General features: G+C 35.1%; 1 protein-coding gene across 6 annotated transcripts in view; it reads right to left on the bottom strand.

Moving 5' to 3' along the window:
• Window positions 1-21864, bottom strand: part of KHDRBS2 (KH RNA binding domain containing, signal transduction associated 2) — a 769555-nt gene that overhangs the window by 637584 nt on the left and 110107 nt on the right. For all 6 annotated transcript variants that reach the window (XR_010835028.1, XM_067005885.1, XM_067005886.1 and 3 more), the window contains exon 2: window positions 14538-14665. Coding sequence is in view for 5 of the 6 variants with exons in the window: in XM_067005885.1 (XP_066861986.1) it covers window positions 14538-14665 (128 nt within the window). In the remaining variant the exon portion in view is untranslated. The remainder of the gene's footprint in view (window positions 1-14537; window positions 14666-21864) is intronic.

The following is a 21864-nucleotide window of genomic DNA, read 5'->3' on the forward strand; positions in this document are numbered from 1 at the left end:
TGAATAAACAATTTCTTCACACTGATTTCTAATATACACTATTATATATGTTCATGTCATTTCATGAGGAATGGAAAATTGATGTTACCAAATGCCTGATTTGATCCTAAAATTCGGTAATTAAAAAAAAATGTTTTAAAGTACTAAACCAGTCTTGCATTCCTTTAATAAAACTACATTTGTGTGTAATTTATTTTGTTTGTAATGTATTATTGAAACTCATTTGGTAATATTTTTGTAACATTATTTATATTGCAATAAAATATATACAACATAAAATTTACCATTTTAACTATTTTTAACTGTGGAATTGAGTGGCATTAAGTACATTCACAATGTGCAATCATCACCACATACATTTCCAGAACTTTTTCACCATCCCAAAGAGAAACTCTATATCTATTAAACAAGAACTCTCCATTCATCTCTCTCCACAGCCCCGGGTAACCTCGATTCCACTTTCTGTACCTATGAATGTGCCTGTTCTAAGTACCTTTCATAAGTGGAATCATACAATATTTGTCCCTTTGTGTCTGGCTTATTCTTCTTATTAACATGATGTTTTCAATATTCATCCATGTTGTAACATGCATCCAAATTTCATTGTTCTTTACAGTTGAATAATATTCCACTGTGTGTATATACCACATTTAGTTTATCGTGCATCAGCTGAGGACATATGAGTTGTTTCTGTATTTTGGCAATTGTGAATAATGGTGCTTTGAATACTGATACACAACATTTGGTAATATTTTTAAAGTTTTTGCATTGATATTCATAATAGAATTGTAGTGTTTATTTTTGTGATATATTTGTGAAATCCATGCATTTTAAGAAAATTACTTATAAAATGGTAGAAATCTAAATGTGTTACACAAATTTCTTTTAACAATTACTTAAATTTGAAAAAGTAAATAAAAGTCACTCACAATTTTTCTACGTGATTCTAAATTTCTTTCAAAAAGGTGGTTGTAGTTAGGTCTTAACTTAGTATAATAAATAACAATAATCCCTTCTCTAGACCTTTCTGGAGGTGGGGAGGAGATGCATTAATTTCTGTTTCCTGTATCCTTTCCAGAGGAAGTTTTTTTCCTGCTATTCTCAAGGTATATTATAGTGCTTGAATTTATGTCAAATTAATTTGGTTCCACATGTCAATATGTCCTTTGAGGTCAGTAATAATATGGGAATCCATTCAACTGATAATGTTGGGCCTCTCCATTTTAATAGTGATCTTTCTCCTCTACTCTCTTGAAGATCTATCTATATAAAAATCCATTTCTACTGCAAGAACAGAATAAATGGCAGAGGGCCATCTATGCTCTAATGGGTGTAGAGAAACTTATTGAAGCCTCACTGAATTAAACAAACAAATGAACAAACAAGCAAATAAAGAATGGTGAGATTAAAGAAGAGATGTGAGCTAGATCTTTTGGCTCTCAAAGGACCCTTGAGTAAAGACACATCTTTGGACACATTTCAAAAAGCACTAGCATTTTAATGATCCATTTGAAGTAGTTCCTGGTTTTTCAGTTGACGGTGAATGTGAAAGAAACTGGTGGGACAGAAACAGCAGGTTAAAACAGACTGGAGATCCCCTAGGGGGTCTAGACCTAGAAAAGAAGGCGAGATCATTTTGGGAATTGTGAGCACATATTTCAGGAGGGTATGCTGAACTCCTACAAAAGGATGGGGAGAGAAACATACAATTCAGGATTAGGAATATATGGGTCACTGGAGAAAAAAAAAAGTTGTGCCATATGGAAAAATAGTATTTAAATACATGGGATGGGCATTAATAAAAGAAGTCATTGGAAAAGAAAAGTACTAGACAGAATACCTCCGCAAATTTCTAAATGTTTCTGGAAAACATGTTTATTTCAGGTGCCACTCTGTCTAAGAGAATGTATTGTACAAGCACTTGGGAATTATTTTCTTTCTCGTAAAAAAATGTGACACTCCTAGGAGTGTCATTATTTTCTCAATTGAGATTTAAATTAACAGGTGAGAGATTAGAAAACAGATATGAATGAAACTGATTGTAAAGCAATTAGACTCCCATAAAGATGTTAAAAAAAAAAGAAACTGAAATCACAAAGCCCATCAATTCCTCTTTTCCATTTCCTTTAGAAAAATAAAAAGCAAGTGATGCTATGAAGTGGTCTCTGGTAAAGATAAAACAAGCTTAAGATATAAGCTACAGAGTGGATTTTAGAAAACCACATTGCTTAGAAAAATACAGAGATGTTTCCAAGATTGTAAGTGGCAATGCTGGCTTTGAAGTGTCATAGTTTCCACAGTTAGTAACCTTGGGTCTCTATTAACCATTCTTTTCTTTTTTAACATCTTTATTGGAGTATAATTGCTTTACAATGGTGTGTTAGTTTCTGCTTTATAACAAAGTGAATCAGTTATACATGTGCATATGTTCCCATATCCTCACCCTCTTGTAGCTCCCTCCCACCCTCCCTATCTGACCTCTCTAGGTCATAAAGCACAAAGTTGATCTCCCTGGGCTATATGGTTGCTTCCCACTTGCTAGCTATTTTACATTTGGTAGTGTATATATGTTAATGCCACTCTCACTTCGTCCCAGCTTACCCTTCCCCTCCATGTGTCCTCAAGTCCGTTCTCTACATCTGCTTCTTTATTCCTGTGATGCCCCTAGGTTCTTCATAACCTTTTTTTTTTTTTTTTTTTTTTTTAGATTCCACATATAAGTGTTAGCATATGGCATTTGTTTTTCTCTTTCTGACTTATGTTACTCTGTATGAAAGACTCTATGTCTATCCACCTCACTATAAATAACTCAATTTCATTTCCATTTATGGCTGAGTAATATTCCATTGTATGTATGTGCCACTTCCTCTTTATCCGTTGATCTGTCAATGGACACTTAGGTTGCTTCCATGTCCTGGCTATTGTAAATAGTGCTGCAACGAACATTATGGTACATGTCTCTTTTTGAATTATGGTTTTCTCACGGTATATGCCCAGTACTGGGATTGCTGGGTCGTATGGTAGTTCTATTTTTAGTTTTTTAAGGCATCTTCATACTGTTCTCCATAGTGGCTGTATCAATTTGCATTCCCACCAACAGTGCAAGAGTGTTCCCTTTTCTCCACACCCTCTCCAGCTTTATTGTTTGTAGATTTTTTGATGATATCTCATTGTAGTTTTGATTTGCATTTCTCTTATGATTAATGATGTTGAGCATCTTTTCATGTGTTTTTTGGCAATCTGTATATCTTCTTTGGAGAAATGTCTATTTAGGACTTCCACCCATTTTTGGATTGGGTTGTTTGTTTTTTGATATTGAGCTGCATGAACTGCTTGTATATTTTGGAGATTAATCCTTTGTCAGTTGCTTTGTTTGCAAATATTTTCTCCCATTCTGAGGGTTTTCTTTTCATCTTGTTTATGGTTCCCTTGTTGTACAAAAGCTTTTAAGTTTCATTAGGTCCCATTTGTTTATTTTTGTTTTTATTTCCATTACTCTAGGAGGTGGGTCAAAAAGGATCTTGCTGTGCTTTATGTCATAGAGTGTTCTGCCTATGTTTTCCTCTAAGAGTTTTATGGTGTCTGGCCTTACATTTAGGTCTTTAATCCATTTGGGGTTTATTTTTGTGTATGGTGTTAGGATGTGTTCTAATTTCATTCTTTTACATGTAGCTGTCCAGCACCACTTAGTGAAGAGGCTGTCATTTCTCCATTGTATATTCTTGCCTCCTTTATCAAAAATAAGGTGACCATATGTATGTGGGTTTATCTCTGGGCTTTCTGTCCTTTTCAATTGATCTATATTTCTGTTTTTGTGCCAGTACCATACTGTCTTGATTACTGTAGCTTTGTAGCATATTCTGAAGTCAGGGAGCCTGATTCCTCCAGCTCCATTTTTCTTTCTCAATATTGCTTTGGCTATTCGGGGTCTTTTGTGTTTCCCTACAAATTGTGAATTTTTTTGTTCTAGTTCTGTGAGAAATGCCATTGGTAGTTTGGAAGGGACTGCATTGAATCTGTAGATTGCTTTGGGTAGTATAGTTATTTTCACAGTGTTGATTCAATGTTGATTCTTCCTATCCAAGAACATGGTATATGTCTCCATCTGTTTGTATCATCTTTAATTTCTTTCATCAGTGTCTTATAGTTTTCTTCATACAGGTCTGTTGCCTCCTTAGGTAGGATTATTCCTAGGTATTTTATTCTTTTTGTTGCAAGGGTAAATGGGAGTGTTTCCTTAATTTCTGTTTCTGGCTTTTTGTTAATGTATAGGAATGCAAGAGATTTCTGTGCATTAATTTTGTATCCTGCTACTTTACCAAATTCATTGATTAGCTCTAATAGTTTTCTGGTGGCCACTTTAGGATTTTCTAAGTATAGTATCATGTCATCTGCAAACAGTGACAGTTTTACTGCTTTTTTTCCAATTTGGATTGATTTTATTTTTTTCTTCTCTGAATGCCATTGGTAGGACTTCCAAAACTATGTGAATAAAAGTGGTGAGAGTGGGCATCCTTGTTTTGTTCCTGATTTTAGAGAAAATGCTTTCAGTTTTTCACCACTGAGAATGATGTTGGCACTGGGTTTGTCATTTATGGTTTTTATTATGTTGAGGTCGGTTCCCTCTATGCCCACTTTCTGGAGAGTTTTTATCATAAATGGGTGTTGAATTTTGTCAAAAGTTTTTTCTGCATCTATTGAGATGATCATATGGTTTTTATTCTTCAATTTGTTAGCATGGTGTATCTCAGTGATTGATTTGCATATATTGAAGAATTCTTGCATTCCTGAGATAAACCCCACTTGATCATTGTATATGATCTATTTAATGTGCTGTTGGATTCTGTTTGTTAGTATTTTGTTGAGGATTTTTGCATTTCTCTTCATCAGTGATATTGGTCTATAATTTTCTTTTTCTGTGACATCTTTGTCTGGTTTTGGTATCAGGGTGATGGTGACCTCATAGAATGAGTTTGGGAGTGTTCCTCCCTTGCTATATTTTGGAAAAGTTTGAGAAGGATAGGTGTTAGCTCTTCACTAAATGTTTGATAGAATTCACCTGTGAAGCCATCTGGTTCTGGGCTTTTGTTTGTTGGAAGATTTGTAATCACAGTTTCAATTTCAGTGCTTTTGATTGATCTGTTCATAGTTTCTATTTTTTCCTGGTTCAGTCCTTGAAGGTTGTACATTTCTAAGAATTTGTCCATATATTCCACCTTGTCCATTTTATTGGCATATAGTTTCTTGCACGTATCTTTCATGATCTTTTTTGTTTCTTCAGTGTCATTTGTTACTTCTCCTTTTTCATTTCTCATTCTGTTGATTTGAGTCTTCTCCCTTTTTTTTATGATGAGCCTGCAATGGTTTATCAATTTTGTTTTCTTATCAAAGAACCAGTTTTAGTTTTATTGATCTTTGTTATTGTTTCCTTCATTTCTTTTTCATTGATTTCTGATCTGATTTTTATGATTTCTTTCCTTCTGCTAATTTTGGTTTTTTTTTGTTGTTGTTCTTCTTCTTTTTCTAATTGCTTTAGGTATAAGGTTAGGTTGTTTATTTGAGATATTTCTTGTTTCTTGAGATAGGATTGTATTGCTATAAACTTCCCTATTAGAACAGCTTTTGCTGCATCCCATAGGTTTTGGGTAGTCATGTTTTCATTGTCATTTATTTCTAGGTATTTTTTGATTTCGTCTTTGATTTCTTCAATGATCTCTTGGTTATTTAGTAACGTATTGTTTAGCCTACATGTGTTTGCATTTTTCACAGTTTTTTCCCTGTAACTGATATTTAGTCTCATAGTGTTGTGGTCAGAAAAGATGCTTTATATAATTTCAATTTTCTTAAACTTACCAAGGCTTGATTTGTGACCCAAGATGTGATCTACCCTGGAGAATGCTGCATGTGCATTTGAGAAGAAAGTGTACTCTTGTTTTTGGATGGAATGTCCTGTAAATATCAATCAAGTCCATTTGTTCTAATGTGTCATTTAAAGCTTGTGTTTCCTTATTTGTTTTCATTTCTGATGATCTGTCCTTTGGTGTAAATGGGGTGTTAAATTCCCCTACTATTATTGTATTATTGTTGATTTCCCCTTTTATGGCTGTTAACGTTTGCCTTATGTATTTGAGGTGCTCCTATGTTGGGTGCATAAATATTTACAATCGTTATATCTTCTTCTTGGATTGATCGCTTGATCATTATGTAGTGCCCCTCTTTGTCTCTTGTAACAATCTTTATTTCAAAGTCTCTTTTGTCTGATATGATAATTGCTGCACCAGCTTTCTTTTGGTTTCCATTTTCATGGAGTATCTTTTTCCATCCCCTCACTTTCAGCTTGTATGTGTCCCTAGGTCTGAAGTTCGTCTCTTGTAGACAGCACATATACAGGTCTTGTCTTTGTATCCATTCAGCCAGAGTGTGACTTTTGGTTGGAGCATTTAACCCATTTACATTTAAGGTAGTTATTGATATGTATGTTTCTTTTATTTTCTTAACTTTGGGGGGGGGTTTGTTTTTGTAGATCTTTTCCTGCTCTTGTGTTTCCTGCCTAGAGAAGTTTCTTTAGCATTTATTGTAAAGCTGCTTTGGTGGTGCTGAAATCTCTTAGCTTTTGCTTGTCTGTACAGCTTCTGATTTCTCCATCGAATCTGAATGACATCCTTGCTGAGTAGAGGAATGTTGGTTATAGGTTTTTCCCTTTCATCACTTTAAGTATATCCTGCCACTCCCCTCTGGCCTGAAGAGTTTCTGCTGAAAGATCAGCTGTTATACTTATAGGGATTCCCTTGTATATTATTTGTTGCTTTTCCCTTGCTTCTTTCAGTATTTTTTCATTTTGTTTAATTTTTGTTAGTTTGATTAATATGTGTCTTGGCATGTTTCTTATTGGGTTTATCCTGTATGGGACTCTTTGCACTTCCTGGACTTGGCTGATTATTTCCTTTCCCGTGTTGGGGACGTTTTCAACTATAATCTCTTGAAATATTTTCTCAGACCCTTTATTTTAAAATTATTCTTCTGGGACGCCTATGATTCAAAGGTTGGTGTTCTTAATATTGTCCCAGAGGTCTCTGAGACTGTCCTCAATTCTTTTCATTCTTTTTCCTTTATTCTGCTCTGCAGCAGTTATTTCCACCATTGTATCTTCCAGCTCACTTATCCGTTCTTCTACCTAAGTTATTTTGCTATTGATTCCTTCTAGAGTATTTTTAATTTCAGTTACTGTGTTGTTCATTACTGTTTGTTCTCTCTTTAGTTCTTCTCAGTTCTTGTTAAACGTTTCTTGTATTTTCTCTATTCTATTTCCGAGATTTTGGTTCATATTTACTCTCTTTAGTAGTTTCAGGTAGTTTGCCTATTTCCTCTTTATTTATTTGGTGTTGTGGGTTTTTATCTTGCTCCTTTGCCTGCAAGATATTTCTCTGTCTTCTCATGTTTTCTAATTTACAGTATTTGGAGTATACTATCTCTCAGCTGCAGGGCTGTAGTTGCTCTTGCTTCTGTTCTCTGCCCCCAGTGGTGAGGTTGGTCCAGTGGCTTGCCTAGGCTTCCTGATGGGAGAGACTGGTGCCTGCATTCTAGTGGATGGAACTGAGTCTTTTCCCTCTGATGAGCAGGGCTGTGTCAGGTGGTATGTTTTGGGGTGTCTGTGAGCTTAGTATGACTTTAGGTAGTCTGTATGCTGATGCATGCTTTTGTCTTCCTGTCTTGTTTGGTGTGAGGCATTCAGCCCTGGGAGCTGCAGGCAGTTGGGTGAAGCTGGGTCTTGTATTCAAATAGAAGCCTCATGAAAGCACTCGGTGATTAATCTTCCCTATGGCAGGGAACTCTCTTGTGGTCCAGTGTCCTGGACTCAGTGCTTCCACCCAGGAGCCTCAGGCCCAACTTCCAGTCAGGGAACCAAGACCCTGCAAGTCACTCATCCTGGCAATAAAGGTGATTAAAAAAAATTTTTTTTAAAGAGTAACAAAACCCCAGACAAATGGTAAAAAAATAAAATCAAACAAACAGAAAGAGAAACAAGGAATCTCTCACACACACACAAAAGAAACAGAGTCAAATAAAACAAAAAGCAAGAGAACAACCAGACAAACGCACCCAAGAATGAAATCAAACCATTAAAAAGAAAAGTAACAAAAACACAAAACCAAAAAACCAAACCAAAGCAGGTTGCCAATTGAAGAATGAAGCAAAGAAACAAAAAAAAGTGACAAAAACAATTTTTAAAAAAAAAGAAAAAGGGGAAAGAAGATAGAACAATAGAAAAGCAACATAGAAATAGAAATGTTAAAAAATAAAATAATTAATATATTACAGTAAAAGAAAGGAAATTAAAAAAGACAAACAAGGCCCCAGACAAATGGTAAAAACAGAATCAAACAGGGCTTCCCTGGTGGGGCAGTGGTTGAGAGTCTGCCTGACGATGCAGGGGACATGGGTTCGTGCCCTGGTCCAAGAAGATCCCATGTGCATGGAGTGGCTGGGCCTGTGAGCCATGGCCGCTAAGCATGTGCATCCGGAGCCTCTGCTCCACAGTGGGAGAGGCCACAACAGTGAGAGGCCCGTGTACTGAAGAAAAAAAAAAAAAAAAAAAATTCAAACAATCAAAAACAGAAACAAGGAAACACACACATGCAAAAGAAACAAAAACAGAACCAAACAAAAAGAGAAACAAAACAAAACAGAAACAAAAAAAGCAAGAGAACAACCAGAGAAAGTGAAGAAACTAAAAATGAAATCAAACAATTAGAATAAAAACTAACAAAAACACAAAACCTAAAAACAAAACCAAAGAAGTGTGCCAACTGAAGAATAAAGCAAAGAAACAGAACAAACCAATAAAAATAATTTTTTTTTAAAATGGAAAAAAACACAGAACAACAGAAAAGGAAAGTAGAAATGGAAAATATTTTTAAAATGCAAAATATATTAAAGAAAAAGAAGAAAAAAAATGAGGGAAAAGAGCACAGAAAACATAAAAGAAAAGTGAAAACAGAAATATATAAAAATTTTTTTTTAAATGTTATAAAACACAAAGGTCTCCCCGAACATAAACTAAAAAAAAAAAAAAAAAAAAAAAAGAAAGAAAAAGCCAGAACCAACAAGAGAATGAATCAAATCATTATAAAAGTAATAGTAATAATTATGTTTCCCTGGGGTCTCATCTGTTAAGTGTCCTTGCACATGCCATGAGCCACAGCCCATCTCTGCCTCCCCAGGAGGCCCTCCTCTGCCTCTGGGCTGGTCTCTGGACCTGATGTGGGCCCTGTGGTGACCACTCAGACTCTGATGTGGCCCAACTCCTGTGTGTGCTTGTCCCCAAAGTCCACAGCTGCCAGAGATAGACTGTTTTCATTTGTGGGAACACTCATTGTCTACTCAGATATTGGATAGACGTAGGGTCTAGCTGATTATGGGGATTTAATCTGCAGCTTGTACAGCTCACGGAAAGATTTTCAATCCTCTTTCTTAGTCGCCCCATCCCTGGGGTTCAGCTTTGGTTTTATCCCCACAGCTCCGTGTGATCCACCCACAGAAGTCTGGTCTTGAGGATGCCCTGGAGCTCGTGGGTCTGCCCCAGTGAGGACCGGGTGCAGAGGTGGTGTGACTGCTTGGATGGCACGAGCCCTGGTGGTGCCAAATGTGCAGGGAAGCCAGTAACCACAGGTGCAAGAGATATGGCCCTAGTGAGGGCCTTTTCTGGCACCTGGCATAAGGTGTGTGAGGGCTGGCCCTGGCCAGGCTATTTTTGGTGCCTGGCAGCAGGCATGTGAGGGCTGGCCCTGAGAGGGTTTCTTGTATTGTCCATTGGCAGGTGCCAGCATGAGGGGAGAGAGAGGCCACAATAGTGGCTCCTCCCCTTGCGTGTGACTCAGCAGTAGTGCTTGCTTACATGGCAGTCTGGTCTTCCTCTGTAGGTATTCCCTGTTGTGGATTTCCTCCCTCCTGTCCCGTCAGTCTGTCTTCCCACAGCCAACACCAGTTCTCACCCCAGGCCTGTTCTCCAATCCCCATGCTCCAGCTCCCAGTCCCCTTGCACACCTGTGAACACACGTCCCAGTCCGGGGCACCTAAGGCCGCAGTACGGACTGTCTGTGTAGTTCTGACTCTGTTGCATCTGCCACAGATCAGCCGCTTCACCCTCTTCCAACAGCCTCAAATGCTTCCCTTCTGTCCCAATTGATTTCCCTGTCAGAGAGCGGTTTCCCCGAATCCGGGAATCTCTCCCCCGCTTCAGCTCCCCAACTGCGGCTGCAGGTCCTGTCCCACTTCCTCTCCTCCTCCTTCTACCTTCTTTTGTTTGTCATACCCAGTTTTGCAAGGATCATTATAGTCCTTTCTGCTAGCATTCAGCCAGTGTTCTGTGAGAACTGTTGCATCTATAGTTGTATTCCTGATGCATCTGTGGAGAGAGATGAACTCCACATCCTCCTACTCCTCTGCCATCTTAACTCATCATCCTATTAACCACTCTTAAATGCTCTTATAATTACTTAAAAAGTTAGAAAAAATAACAGGTTTTGGTTTTCATCTAAGTACAGAGAAGGAAACAAGATTTGTAGGAGGACATGCCAGGCTATGGAGAGTGCATCCAACCAGGCACAGAAGGCAGCCCCTCTCTCTGGGACTGAGCAGGCAAAGATAAAATATAGAGCAAGTGTGGTGCTTTTGAACATATTTTGGAATTTTAATTTTCTGCATTAATCTACATAAGGAATTGATTTCAAAAGCAGCATAGGGGTCATGGCTGCATTTGATCTTAAAAGGGGCCAAATTTGGGGGGCCAATTTATGCTCCTGGCAATTTATTGCTTTAAAAAGTTGGCAGTAACTTGGGTCAAGAAATAAAAAGTGGGCCTTGGGGCAAATTTAATTGAAGAAAATGTCTGATGTATCTCAGAGGATTCTAAAGGCAACATCAAAAAGGTATTTTGAAAAGACACTGAGACGTTGAATTGCCCAGATGGACAAATAGGTACAATAGCAACAGGCAGGTCTCCAGCAGGTGGAGGCAGTACTGCCCCATCCTCTTGACCGGAGGGTCAAGTATGCTTGTGATGGGCATACTTCTCCTTGGATGCCTGCTTGTGATAGTCATCCTTCTAACAGAACAAAACAGAATACAGCAGCCAACATTATGTGTATCTTAGTTTCTTATGTCCTGTAAGGCACTTATTTGTTGAAGACCAAGAAATTTTGACTTTTTTTTCTGCTTCTTGCAAGGATGAAGACTGTCTTCATTAATATCAAATTTATGCCCCAAGCTACAGTTTTCTTCTTTTTCTGTATATGTAATCTCGTAGCATGTCAACACTAAATCATAATGCCCTAATACACTTTCAAAAGCAACTAAACTCAATACACATATTTCCAACACTACAAACAACTCAATATAAGAAGCCATGACCAAATTCACATGTGCATAGTTTACAGACAAAAACAGTGAGTTACAACCACCACTTGCCTGATAGAGACTGTAAACTGATTCTGATTATAATATACGTAAGAGTTGGAAGTATCCAAATTTGAAAAAAAATAAATGTGTATTGGATTATAAAGTGCTGTGTGTGTAGATTCAGGGAGAAAGAGCTAATGTTAAAGGTGGTGAGTTTTCCACACTAATCTCAGGATTATAGAGGAACATACTGACCATATTGCCTCCTTAGAGATTTGACCATCAAGACATAATCGCTCTGAATCTAAAACATTTGCAAATGTAAACAATAGATATACAAAGTCTATTTATTTACTAATCTTGTTACAAACAAAAAAAATGAAAACAAGAAAAACTGTCCATTAAAATCATTTAATATGGCTCTTTTCCTCCAAATTAAGTGATTAACCACATAACACTAGATAAATCATTCTTAATGTGTGTGAAAAGTATTCTTATATTTTCTATAATTTAAATCTCAAACTTCTCTCAGTTCCTTGAATTACTCAATTAAGTCAGCAAATTAACTTGAATTAGAGACTAATTGAAACAAAATCTGTCTGAAGAAGGTCAAGTAGTAAAATCGGGATGAGGTCATTTCCTCAAGAATTCCCATAATTCTGTATTACTCTTTGTTGGAGAGGATGATGTCATCACCACATGGGCTGTCAGTCCACACAGCAGGCATCAAGGGCAGGGACAGCCATGGGAGAAGACGTGGGAGGCAGGCCTTTCCCTGATGGACCCCGGAAGGGTGCATCACTTTTTATTTTAAAAGAGTAAAGCTTGAACCCATACTGTTGTATCCTGCTCAACAGTTCACAGGATCATACCACACTACATGTGTTACAGATCACAAATGCACTGCAAATATGGCTCAAGATTAGAGATTATAACCTTAACACCACAGATATTCAGTCAGCAGGAGAGAAACACCACTTTTGAAAGTAAATATTGTTTTCAAAACGTTGATTTTAATTTTATTGTTATAGTATAAAAATAAGCAAAAACAAATGTAGGTCAGCTTGATAGATGATTGTGTTTCTCAGTATTCTTTTTCTGTAAAAGGGCTCTAAGAGTTCTCTATGTGTGATAATTAGATGTATGAAATGCACATCACCATAATAAATAAAGAAGTTTGGCATTATATTCACTATATTCATAAAAATGGTTCATTTTATAAGGCATAAATTGTTATTTGATAATACTCCATAAAACTATTAATCATTAGGAGCTATCAGTTTTAACTTTCTTCCACACTTTATATGAAAAAGTCATGCAAAATGTGAATATTTTTAGTCAAGTTAAAAATGTAATGGTTCCCACAAAATGAAGAATTTAAAATAACAGCAGCCTCGTGAAGCATTCCATCTAGAGCAAAGATTATTTCTTTGAGCAAGTCACAATTAGTTGTGAATTTTTTATGAGCAAGTCATATTAATTACCACATCTGTAAAATAGAAGTTTTATATATTCTCTGATTTCCAAGATTAGTCTCAGCTTAAGCATTCTGTGATTCTAAAAATTCAAGGTGGTACAATAATTTGCTAGTGAGACATGGTTTGTTTCAATATAATAGGTGGTTTTGTTGTTTAAAAACCTTCCTATAAATTATGAAATTAAATCTCACACAAAAATTAGACACCATAAAATATTCTTGTTTCAGTAGTCATCATTATGAATTAAGTATAAACTACTACTGTAATATTCAGCATAACATCACTTACACCATCACTTGGAGAGCTATCAGGACTTGAACTGTCAACACAACTTGGTCAGAGATACAGAGCTACATTTTATTGAGAAGTAGATATTGAGTCTTTTATGAGCTTTCTCATAGCCAAAGTATAGACAAGCATTATTCTGAGAAAAAGTATCAAGTTATATAATATTTAAATATATGATTTAAAGAAGGAACCTCTACTCCATCTAGACTCTAAAGGTTTAATTAACCAGGTTCCTTAAAAAAGACACAGTACCCCATCATATTTCTACCATATTTCATTACTAAGTAAAACTTTTCATGTACATTTCTATGACAGCCCAATTTAATATTTTAAAACATAATTGTAAAGTAAATTTCATAAAATTTAAATTATAAATATATATCTATTGAATGTACCTATCTTGCAATAGTGTAAGTCTAGCTCAAAATAAACACAAAAACCAAAAACGTGTATGCCCAAAAAACCTCATCTGAAAGTTAAATTTTATGGTTTGATGTGCTGTAACAGCTTATTCTGTTTGAAATAATTATAAACACAACCTTCTACTTAATTGTATTTACTAAACTTTATCATATTAGAAGACAATTGGTAAACTACAGCATTTATTTCTGTAATTTATTATTTGGATAATTATATGGTCTTTGCTTCAGATACACTCTTCAGAAAGTTAATTACCAGCTTAAATCTTTGAGTTTCCTTTTTTTTTGCTTAGGTAATTTACTTGAAGAAAAAATTAAAAAAAGAAACTGCTTTCAACCATTGGAATTTATGAATATAAGTAATGAAACCATGCTATTGAAATGTTATATTTTATAATCATGATTCTGCTGATAAAAATATCACATGATGACAAAGTGTCTAGTGAAAAAGTATTTTCAAGAAAATACTATCATAATCATTATATAAATGGATTCTGAATATAGAAGACTAGAGCTTACAATCCAAGGGTCTAATAAAGACTATATTACCTTCCTAAATATAATAATTCTCTGCTGTTTGGCTAATGCTATATATTGACAGTAGCATTAATTCTACTCCCTTTTGTAGTAAGAATATGCATTTTAACATGAACCAAAACATTATTGAGTGTGTGTATTTGAAAAATCAAATTGTCGAACTATTTACATGTTAAATAAATGATTAAAATATCTAGTTATGCTTCCCATATTCACAGAATAAAAATACAGCCATCAGTTGAAAATTATTGTACTTTCAAAGAGTTTTCCTTCTTCTATGTCAGTATCATATATTTGAATATATTAATAAAATGAAGTTTTACACATTTATTTCATGAAAGACAATGAATAAAACATCAAGTCTTATTTTTATCAATTTTTTCTTAATTCTATGAGAACAAAGCATATATTGCAGTACCTTTGGATACTGTTTGACAGGAATCAATACCCTTTCTGAGAGCTTTATGTTTTTGTTGCTGATGACATCAAGATATTTCTTTTCTTCATCTTCCTTTTTTCCATCAGAACCTTGAAATTTTTCAATTTCTGAAAAAAATTCACAAGAAAAACATCAAATGAAATGAGAAGTCATCATAAATACACTGACTGTTCTTATCACTCCCCTCTAAGATTTTGAAGAACCTTGATAAAAGGACTGAAAGCTGTTACTGTACTGTCTGTACAATGATCTGTATCAACTAAAACTAAAAAGCAATGACTGTGTTGTTGTCTGTGAAACAAAAGATGCATTTAATTAACTTTTAACATCTTCAAACAAAATTTGAGAAAGAATATTCCCTTTAATTATTTAAAATATCTAAGCAAACATAAATTTCCTAGGAGTAATGCATAGAACAAATGTATTTTAACGTTAAATGTTTTGTTTTTAGTCAGAATTGTTCCTAAGGAAAAATAATTGAAAATAGAAATCATCCATTATCTAAAACAGGGTAGTAGAGATAAACAGTATGCTATTTTATATTCTAACAAACTTAAATTTTAAAAAAGGGGGTCACATAAAGGATTCAATCTGTAAATGCTATCATTCATATTCATCAACATGAAATTACCTACATAGATGTTTAAGAGGAAATACTAATTTATCCTTATGAGAATCTTCCCAAAATAAATATTTTTAATTTATTTATTAACTTTTGTCTGCATTGGGTCTTCATTGCTGTGCGTGGGCTTTCTCTAGCTGTGGTGAATGGGGGCTATTCTTCATTATGGTGCATGGGCTTCTCTTGTTGCGGAGCATGGGCTCTAGGTGTGGGAGATTCAGTAGTTGTGTCATACAGGCCCAGTAGTTGTGGCTTGTGGGCTCTAGAGTGCAGCCTCAGTAGTTCTGGTGCATGGGCTTAGTTGCTCTGTGGTAGGTGGGATCTTCCCAGATGAGGGCTTGAACCCATGTCCCCTGCACTGGCAGGCAGATTCTTAACCACTATGCCACCATGGAAGTCCTGAATATTTTTTAAGCAAATGTACTCTATTTATCCTTCCTTCCTTTTAAAAATTAATTTATTTGCCACAGAAATACAAGGGATCATAAGAGACTACTACAAGCAACAATAGGCTAATAAAATGGATAACCTGGAAGAAATGGACAAATTCTTAGAAAGGTACAATCTCCCAAGACTGAATCGGGAAGAAATAGAAAAAATGAACAGAAATTGAATTTGTGATTAAAAAACTCTCAACAAACAAATGTCCAGCACCAGATGGCTTCACAGGTGAAGTCTAACAAAAAATTTTGAGAGAAGAGCTAACATCCATCCTTCTGAAAGTAATCCAAAAAACTGCAGAGGAAGGAACACTCACAAGCTCCATCACCTTGGTACCAAAACCAGACAAAGATACCACAAAAAAAGAAAATTATAGGCCAATATTACTGATGAATATGAAAATTCCTCAACAAAATATTAGCAATCTGAATCCAACAAAACATTAAAATGGTCATACACCATGATCAAGTGCGATTTATCCTGGCGATGTGAGAATTTTTCAGTATCCACAAATCAATCAGTGTGATACACCACATCAACAAACTGAAGAATAAAAATGATGTGATCATTTCAACAGATTCAGACAAGACTTTTGAAAAGATTCAACACCCATTTATGACAAAAACTCTCCAGAAAGTTATAGAGGGAACATACCTCAACATAATAAAGGCCATATATGAGAAGCCTATAGCTAACATCATACTCAATGGTGAAAAGCTGAAAGCAGTTCTTCTAGGATCAGGAAAAAGACAAGGATGTCCACACTTGCCACTTTTATTCAACACAGTTTTGGAAATCCTAGCCATGGAAATAATAGAATAAAAAGAAATAAAAAGAATCCAAATTGGAAAAGACAAAGTGAAGCTGTCACTGTTTGCAGATGACATGATACTATACACAGAAAATCATAAAGATGCTGCCAGAAAACTACTAGAACTCATCAATGAATTTGGTAAAGTTTCAGGATACAAAATTAATACACAGAAATCTTTTGCATTTCTATACACTAGCAATGAAAGATCAGAAAGATAAATTCAAGAAACAATTCCATTTACCATCTAATCAAAAACAAAAAATACCTAGGAATAAACTTACCTAAAGAGACAAAAGACCTGTACTCCAAAAACTAAAAGATGCTGATGAAAGCAATAAAAGATGACACAAACAAATGAAAAGATATACCATGTTCTTGGATTGGAAGAATCAATATTGTCAAAATGACTATAGTAGCCAAGGCAATGTACAGATTCAGTGCAGTCCCTATTGGTTTATCCTTGTCACTCTGTCACAGAAATAAATTAAATTTGTCTGACATTATTTGCTCTCTACAAAACTACCACTTAGGCATTTTTAGACATTTGAAATTTGATCACTTGATGATTAATTCCAACAACTTTTTCATCAAGAAATGGGGCTGGATGAAATACAATTTCCACTGCATTTTCTGTTAATTTCTATACTTTCCTTTAAAATTTTCTTTTTTTTTCTTTTATTTGGGGTATAGTTGCTTGACAATATTTTGTTAGTTTCTGCTGTATAACAAAGTGAATCAGCTATATGCATACATATATCCCCTCCTTTTTGGATTTCCTTCCCATTTAGGTCACCACAGAACATCGAGTAGAGTTCGATGCCATACAGCATCGTTCTCATTAATTATCTATTTTATACATAGTAGTGTATATATGTCAATCCCAATCCCCCAATGCATCATATCCCCTTTCCCCCCTTGGAGTCCATACGTTTGTTCTTTATGTCTGTGTCTCTATTTCTGCTTTGCAAACACGTTCATCTGTGCCATTTTTCTAGATTCCACATATATGCATTAATATACAATATTTGTCTTTTTGTGTCTGACTTACTTCACTCTCTCTGACAGTCTCTAGGTCCATCCACGTCTCTACAAATGACCCAATTTTCTTCCTTTTAATGGTTGCGTAATTTCCCATTGTGTATATGTACCATCTTTATCCATTCATCTGTCGAAGGACATTTAAGTTGCTTCCATTTCCTACTGTAAATAGTGCTGCAATGAACACTGGGGTGCATGTCTTTTTGAATTATAGTTTTCTCAGGGTATATGCCCAGTAGTGGGATTGCTGGGTCATATGGTAGTTATATTTGTAGTTTTTTAAGGAACCTCCATACTGTTCTCCATATTGGCTATATCAATTTACATTCCCACCAACAGTGCAAGAGGGTTCCCTTTTCTCCACATCCTCTCCAGTATTTATTGTTTGTGGATATTTTGATGATGGCCATTCTGACCAGTGTGAAGCCATTGTAGTTCTGATTTGCATTTCTCTAATAATTAATGATTTTGAGCATCTTTTCATGTGCCTCTTGGCCATCTTTATGTTTTCCTTAAAAAATTTTATATTTATTTTGCCCTTCTGATAGTTTCAGGGAATTATCTTGTCTTCTCTGATGTATCTATTAATATATGACTAATAGATCAGTCATTACACTTCTCAACTGTATAGTCACAAAGTGGTATATACCAAACTTGCCTGGTTTTAAAACCATGGAGAATAATGCATACACACTTTTCCTTTTGTAAATTTTAAAGTAATTCTTTTTTTACTTCATAAATAATGCATATTCATTGTTGAATGTTCAGACAATATAGGTATCCATAAAAATGGAAAGGCACTGATTATCATCCAGCAATAACTGATTTTTCATGGAGATGTTGAGTCATTTTATTTAGTTACTTGTTTATACAGTCTCTTTAAACTTGTCTTCCATATTATTGGAAAAACAGTACATAAAGGAAAACTTAATTTTGTTAAAAAATGTTAAACTACAAAGATTTTAATATTTTTGTTTTTCTTTCATTATTTGTTAAGATACAGATAGATATTTAGATAGGTAGACAGATTCAAGGATTTATTTTAGCATTCATTAACTTATTTTTAGTGGCTATCACCAGAGGACACCATAGGATTATGTGGAGATTACAACAGAGTTAAATGTTGGTATGCCTGTATGCACCTTGCACAACTTCACTCATTGGTTTAAGTCAGATGGAAGGTACAGTAAGAAGGTATTCTCTTTATTATGGTAAAAACTACATAACATTATTTATCATTTTAATCATTTTTAAATGTTTAGCTCAGTAGTGATAAGTACACTCACATTATTGTGCAACAGATCTCCATAACTTCTTCATCTTACAAAACTAAAACTCTAGACAATTCATTAAGAAGACATAATAAATATATATATATATATATATGTAAAAAGGAGCACCAAAATATATAAACAATTATTAACAGACATAAAGGAAGAAATTGACTGAAACACAATAATAGTAAGGAAATTTAACACCCCACTTACATCAATGGATAGATCATCCAGACAGAAAGTCAACAAGGAAAGAGTGACCTTAGGTGAAACATTAGACCACATGGATTTGATAGATTTGTACAGCACATTCCATCCAAATACAGCAGAATACACACTCTTGTCAAGGACACATGAAACTTTCTCAAGGATAGACCATATGCTGGGACTCTAAACAAGTCTCAATAAATTAAAAAGGACTGAAATCAGATCAAACTTCTTTTCCAATGAAAATGCTATGAAAGTACAAATCAACTACAAGAAGAAAACTTGAAAAATCACAAATATGTGGAGACTAAACAACATGCTACGGTACAACTAGTGGGTCAATGAAGAAATCAAAGGAGAAATTAAAAAGTACCTGGAGACAAATGAAAATGAAAATGTGACATACCAAAAATCTATGAAATACAGAAAAGGTGTACTAAGAGGGAAGTTCACAGCAATACAGACCTACCTCAAAAAACAAGAAAAAGCTCAAATAAACAATCTTTACACTTAAAGGAAATAAAAAAAGAAGAACACATGAAAAGATGCTCAACATCATTAATTATTAGAGAAATGCAAATCAAAACTACAGTAAAGTATCACCTCACACAGGTCAGAATGGCCATCATCAAAAAATCACCATCTGCATTGATGACCATCCCCATTGACCACCTTTCACCTTTTCAGACATTGAGCCCAAACTACCTTTCTGAGTTCTAAAACTTCTGACTTGACATTTCCACCCTAAAATTTCCGAGACACTTGAAACTCTAACTGAATTCACCTTAACTCTAAAGCCTATTCTTTCTGGTCACTTGAGAACAAGAAGAACATGGATCTTAGCCATTACCCATGAGCTGCTGCCTGGCCCTCCTCACTGTGAAGGCAACAGTCACCAAGTCCCCTTGGTCCCACTGGGACCCCTCAACCCCAGCCTCCACTCAGGGGCTCTCCACTACTTCAGACCTTTTCCATCCACTTCCACCTGTGGCAGCAGACTTTAAACTAGTTTCCTTAAAGATCATTCATGACTTATCTTTCACATCCCGGCTAGCTTTTTAAAACATAGATCTGAGCATTACACATTCCTCTTTTGTATAGCAGTATGGTATTTGTGTCGTGTTTATTCCCTGGCTCTACTGAGCATTCAGATTTTCTTTGTTGGATGAATATCACTGCACTGACAAGTACCTCCTTCTTGTTGCCTGAAGGTTAAATTCTTAATTATTTTTCCTGTCACTAGTAATCAATCAGCCATTCCTTTCTCGTCTCTGGCCACAGTCTAGTGTTGACTCACATAGCATTCCATCCTCGCTCAGACCCTAAGTAGAATGCACGATTCCAAAGTCCTTAGTTTGCCACTCCTGATCCCTCCTGTGTCCTCTGATCGGTGAAGGGCTACTCTCCTGTCTTTAAAAGCTTGAACACTCATCTTGCATGACTATCCCATCCTGGGTCTCCCTTAGCACTTTGTACTTTCTAAATACAGCACTTTTAATCACTTTTTACTGTTCTATTCAACTGTTTTCCACCATTAAACTCTGATCTCCTTGAGGCAAGGGACCATATCACATTTATTATTTTTTTTTACTCCCAGCACCCATTACAATAAATCATCAACTATAAACTCAAAATCGAACTACTCATCAGACTGTCCAAATAAATTTTTCTAGAAAAAACTGTCTCTGGTATTTAAGTCAAAAACTTCATACAATATATGTGACTGTCAATACAATGATTTTTATATCATTGATTACATGGGAAAACTTTTATTTATTTCCACAAAACACAACATTTAAAAATTCATATTTATTTCCACAAAATGCAATACAATAATTTTTATGAGTGGTTTTAATCTCATGTTTGAATCTCATGTTTGGTTTTAATCTCATGTTTCCAAGGGAAAAGGGATTGACATCTAAAAGAGGAGATGAGCATTCAAAACAACTACTTTTTACACCCGTATTGTTTAGTAAACATTAGGTGATATTTTAAGCACTTTACAACCAAACATGATCTTGTTACTATATGTTGCTGTTTAGCTATAATTTTGGTTGTACTTTAGAAAGTTGGCTGAAACTTTTGAGTTGACATGTAATGCATATAATTTTTCATATAAAATATTGAAAAATAAGCTATCAAGATGGTGTTTTTTACTCAATATATTTGATTTTTTTCCAGTGAATTACTAATGTTACATGGGAGTAGTCTGAAGTCATTAATAATTTACCTCTGATTTTCTCATATTCTAAAAGCATGAGTAGAACATATATCCTATGTTTGTGGGAAAAAATGAGAGACTTTACTCTTGCCAAAGGTATCTTGGGATACAACATCATAATAAAAAGAAAACAACACATTTAAAATCAGCTGCTCAAGCTGCACTGTTTGGTTCAAATTAAAATACTTTTTTCTGAGCCTACTTTTACTGTGATAATTATCTAAATCAGAATATATTCACCATTTTGACTAATTTTACAGAAATACTACACCCAGGTGTGCTTAAATTGGTTTTCATTTATTTTCAAGATGTTTAAAAGCCTAATTACATCAGGCACTCCTTGTGTTTAATTTTCCTGAATTGAATAAAGGTGGGCTATTATTCACTGGAGTTAAAAATTCCTAATATGTCAACAGAAAAAAGCATTTAAATAGAACTGAGTATGACCTGCTTCACATTCATCTGCTCCAGGGTACAGTTTCTTCATCCAATACTTTCATCACTTAGCAAATGTTAGAGTTTCTTACTGTGTGTAAGTCACTGGGAGGGAGAAGAAGTAACAATCTGTGCTCAAGTGCTAACTATCCAGTGGCTTATAATTCCAAGTAGCACAGTGAATAGTTTATTTTATTGTTGTTCATACCATTCCTAATGTCTTACCTATATATTTCAATAAGCCATACTTATGT

The sequence above is a fragment of the Kogia breviceps genome, chromosome 10 (assembly GCF_026419965.1).
Source record: "Kogia breviceps isolate mKogBre1 chromosome 10, mKogBre1 haplotype 1, whole genome shotgun sequence".
In the NCBI taxonomy this organism is placed as follows: domain Eukaryota; kingdom Metazoa; phylum Chordata; class Mammalia; order Artiodactyla; family Physeteridae; genus Kogia; species Kogia breviceps.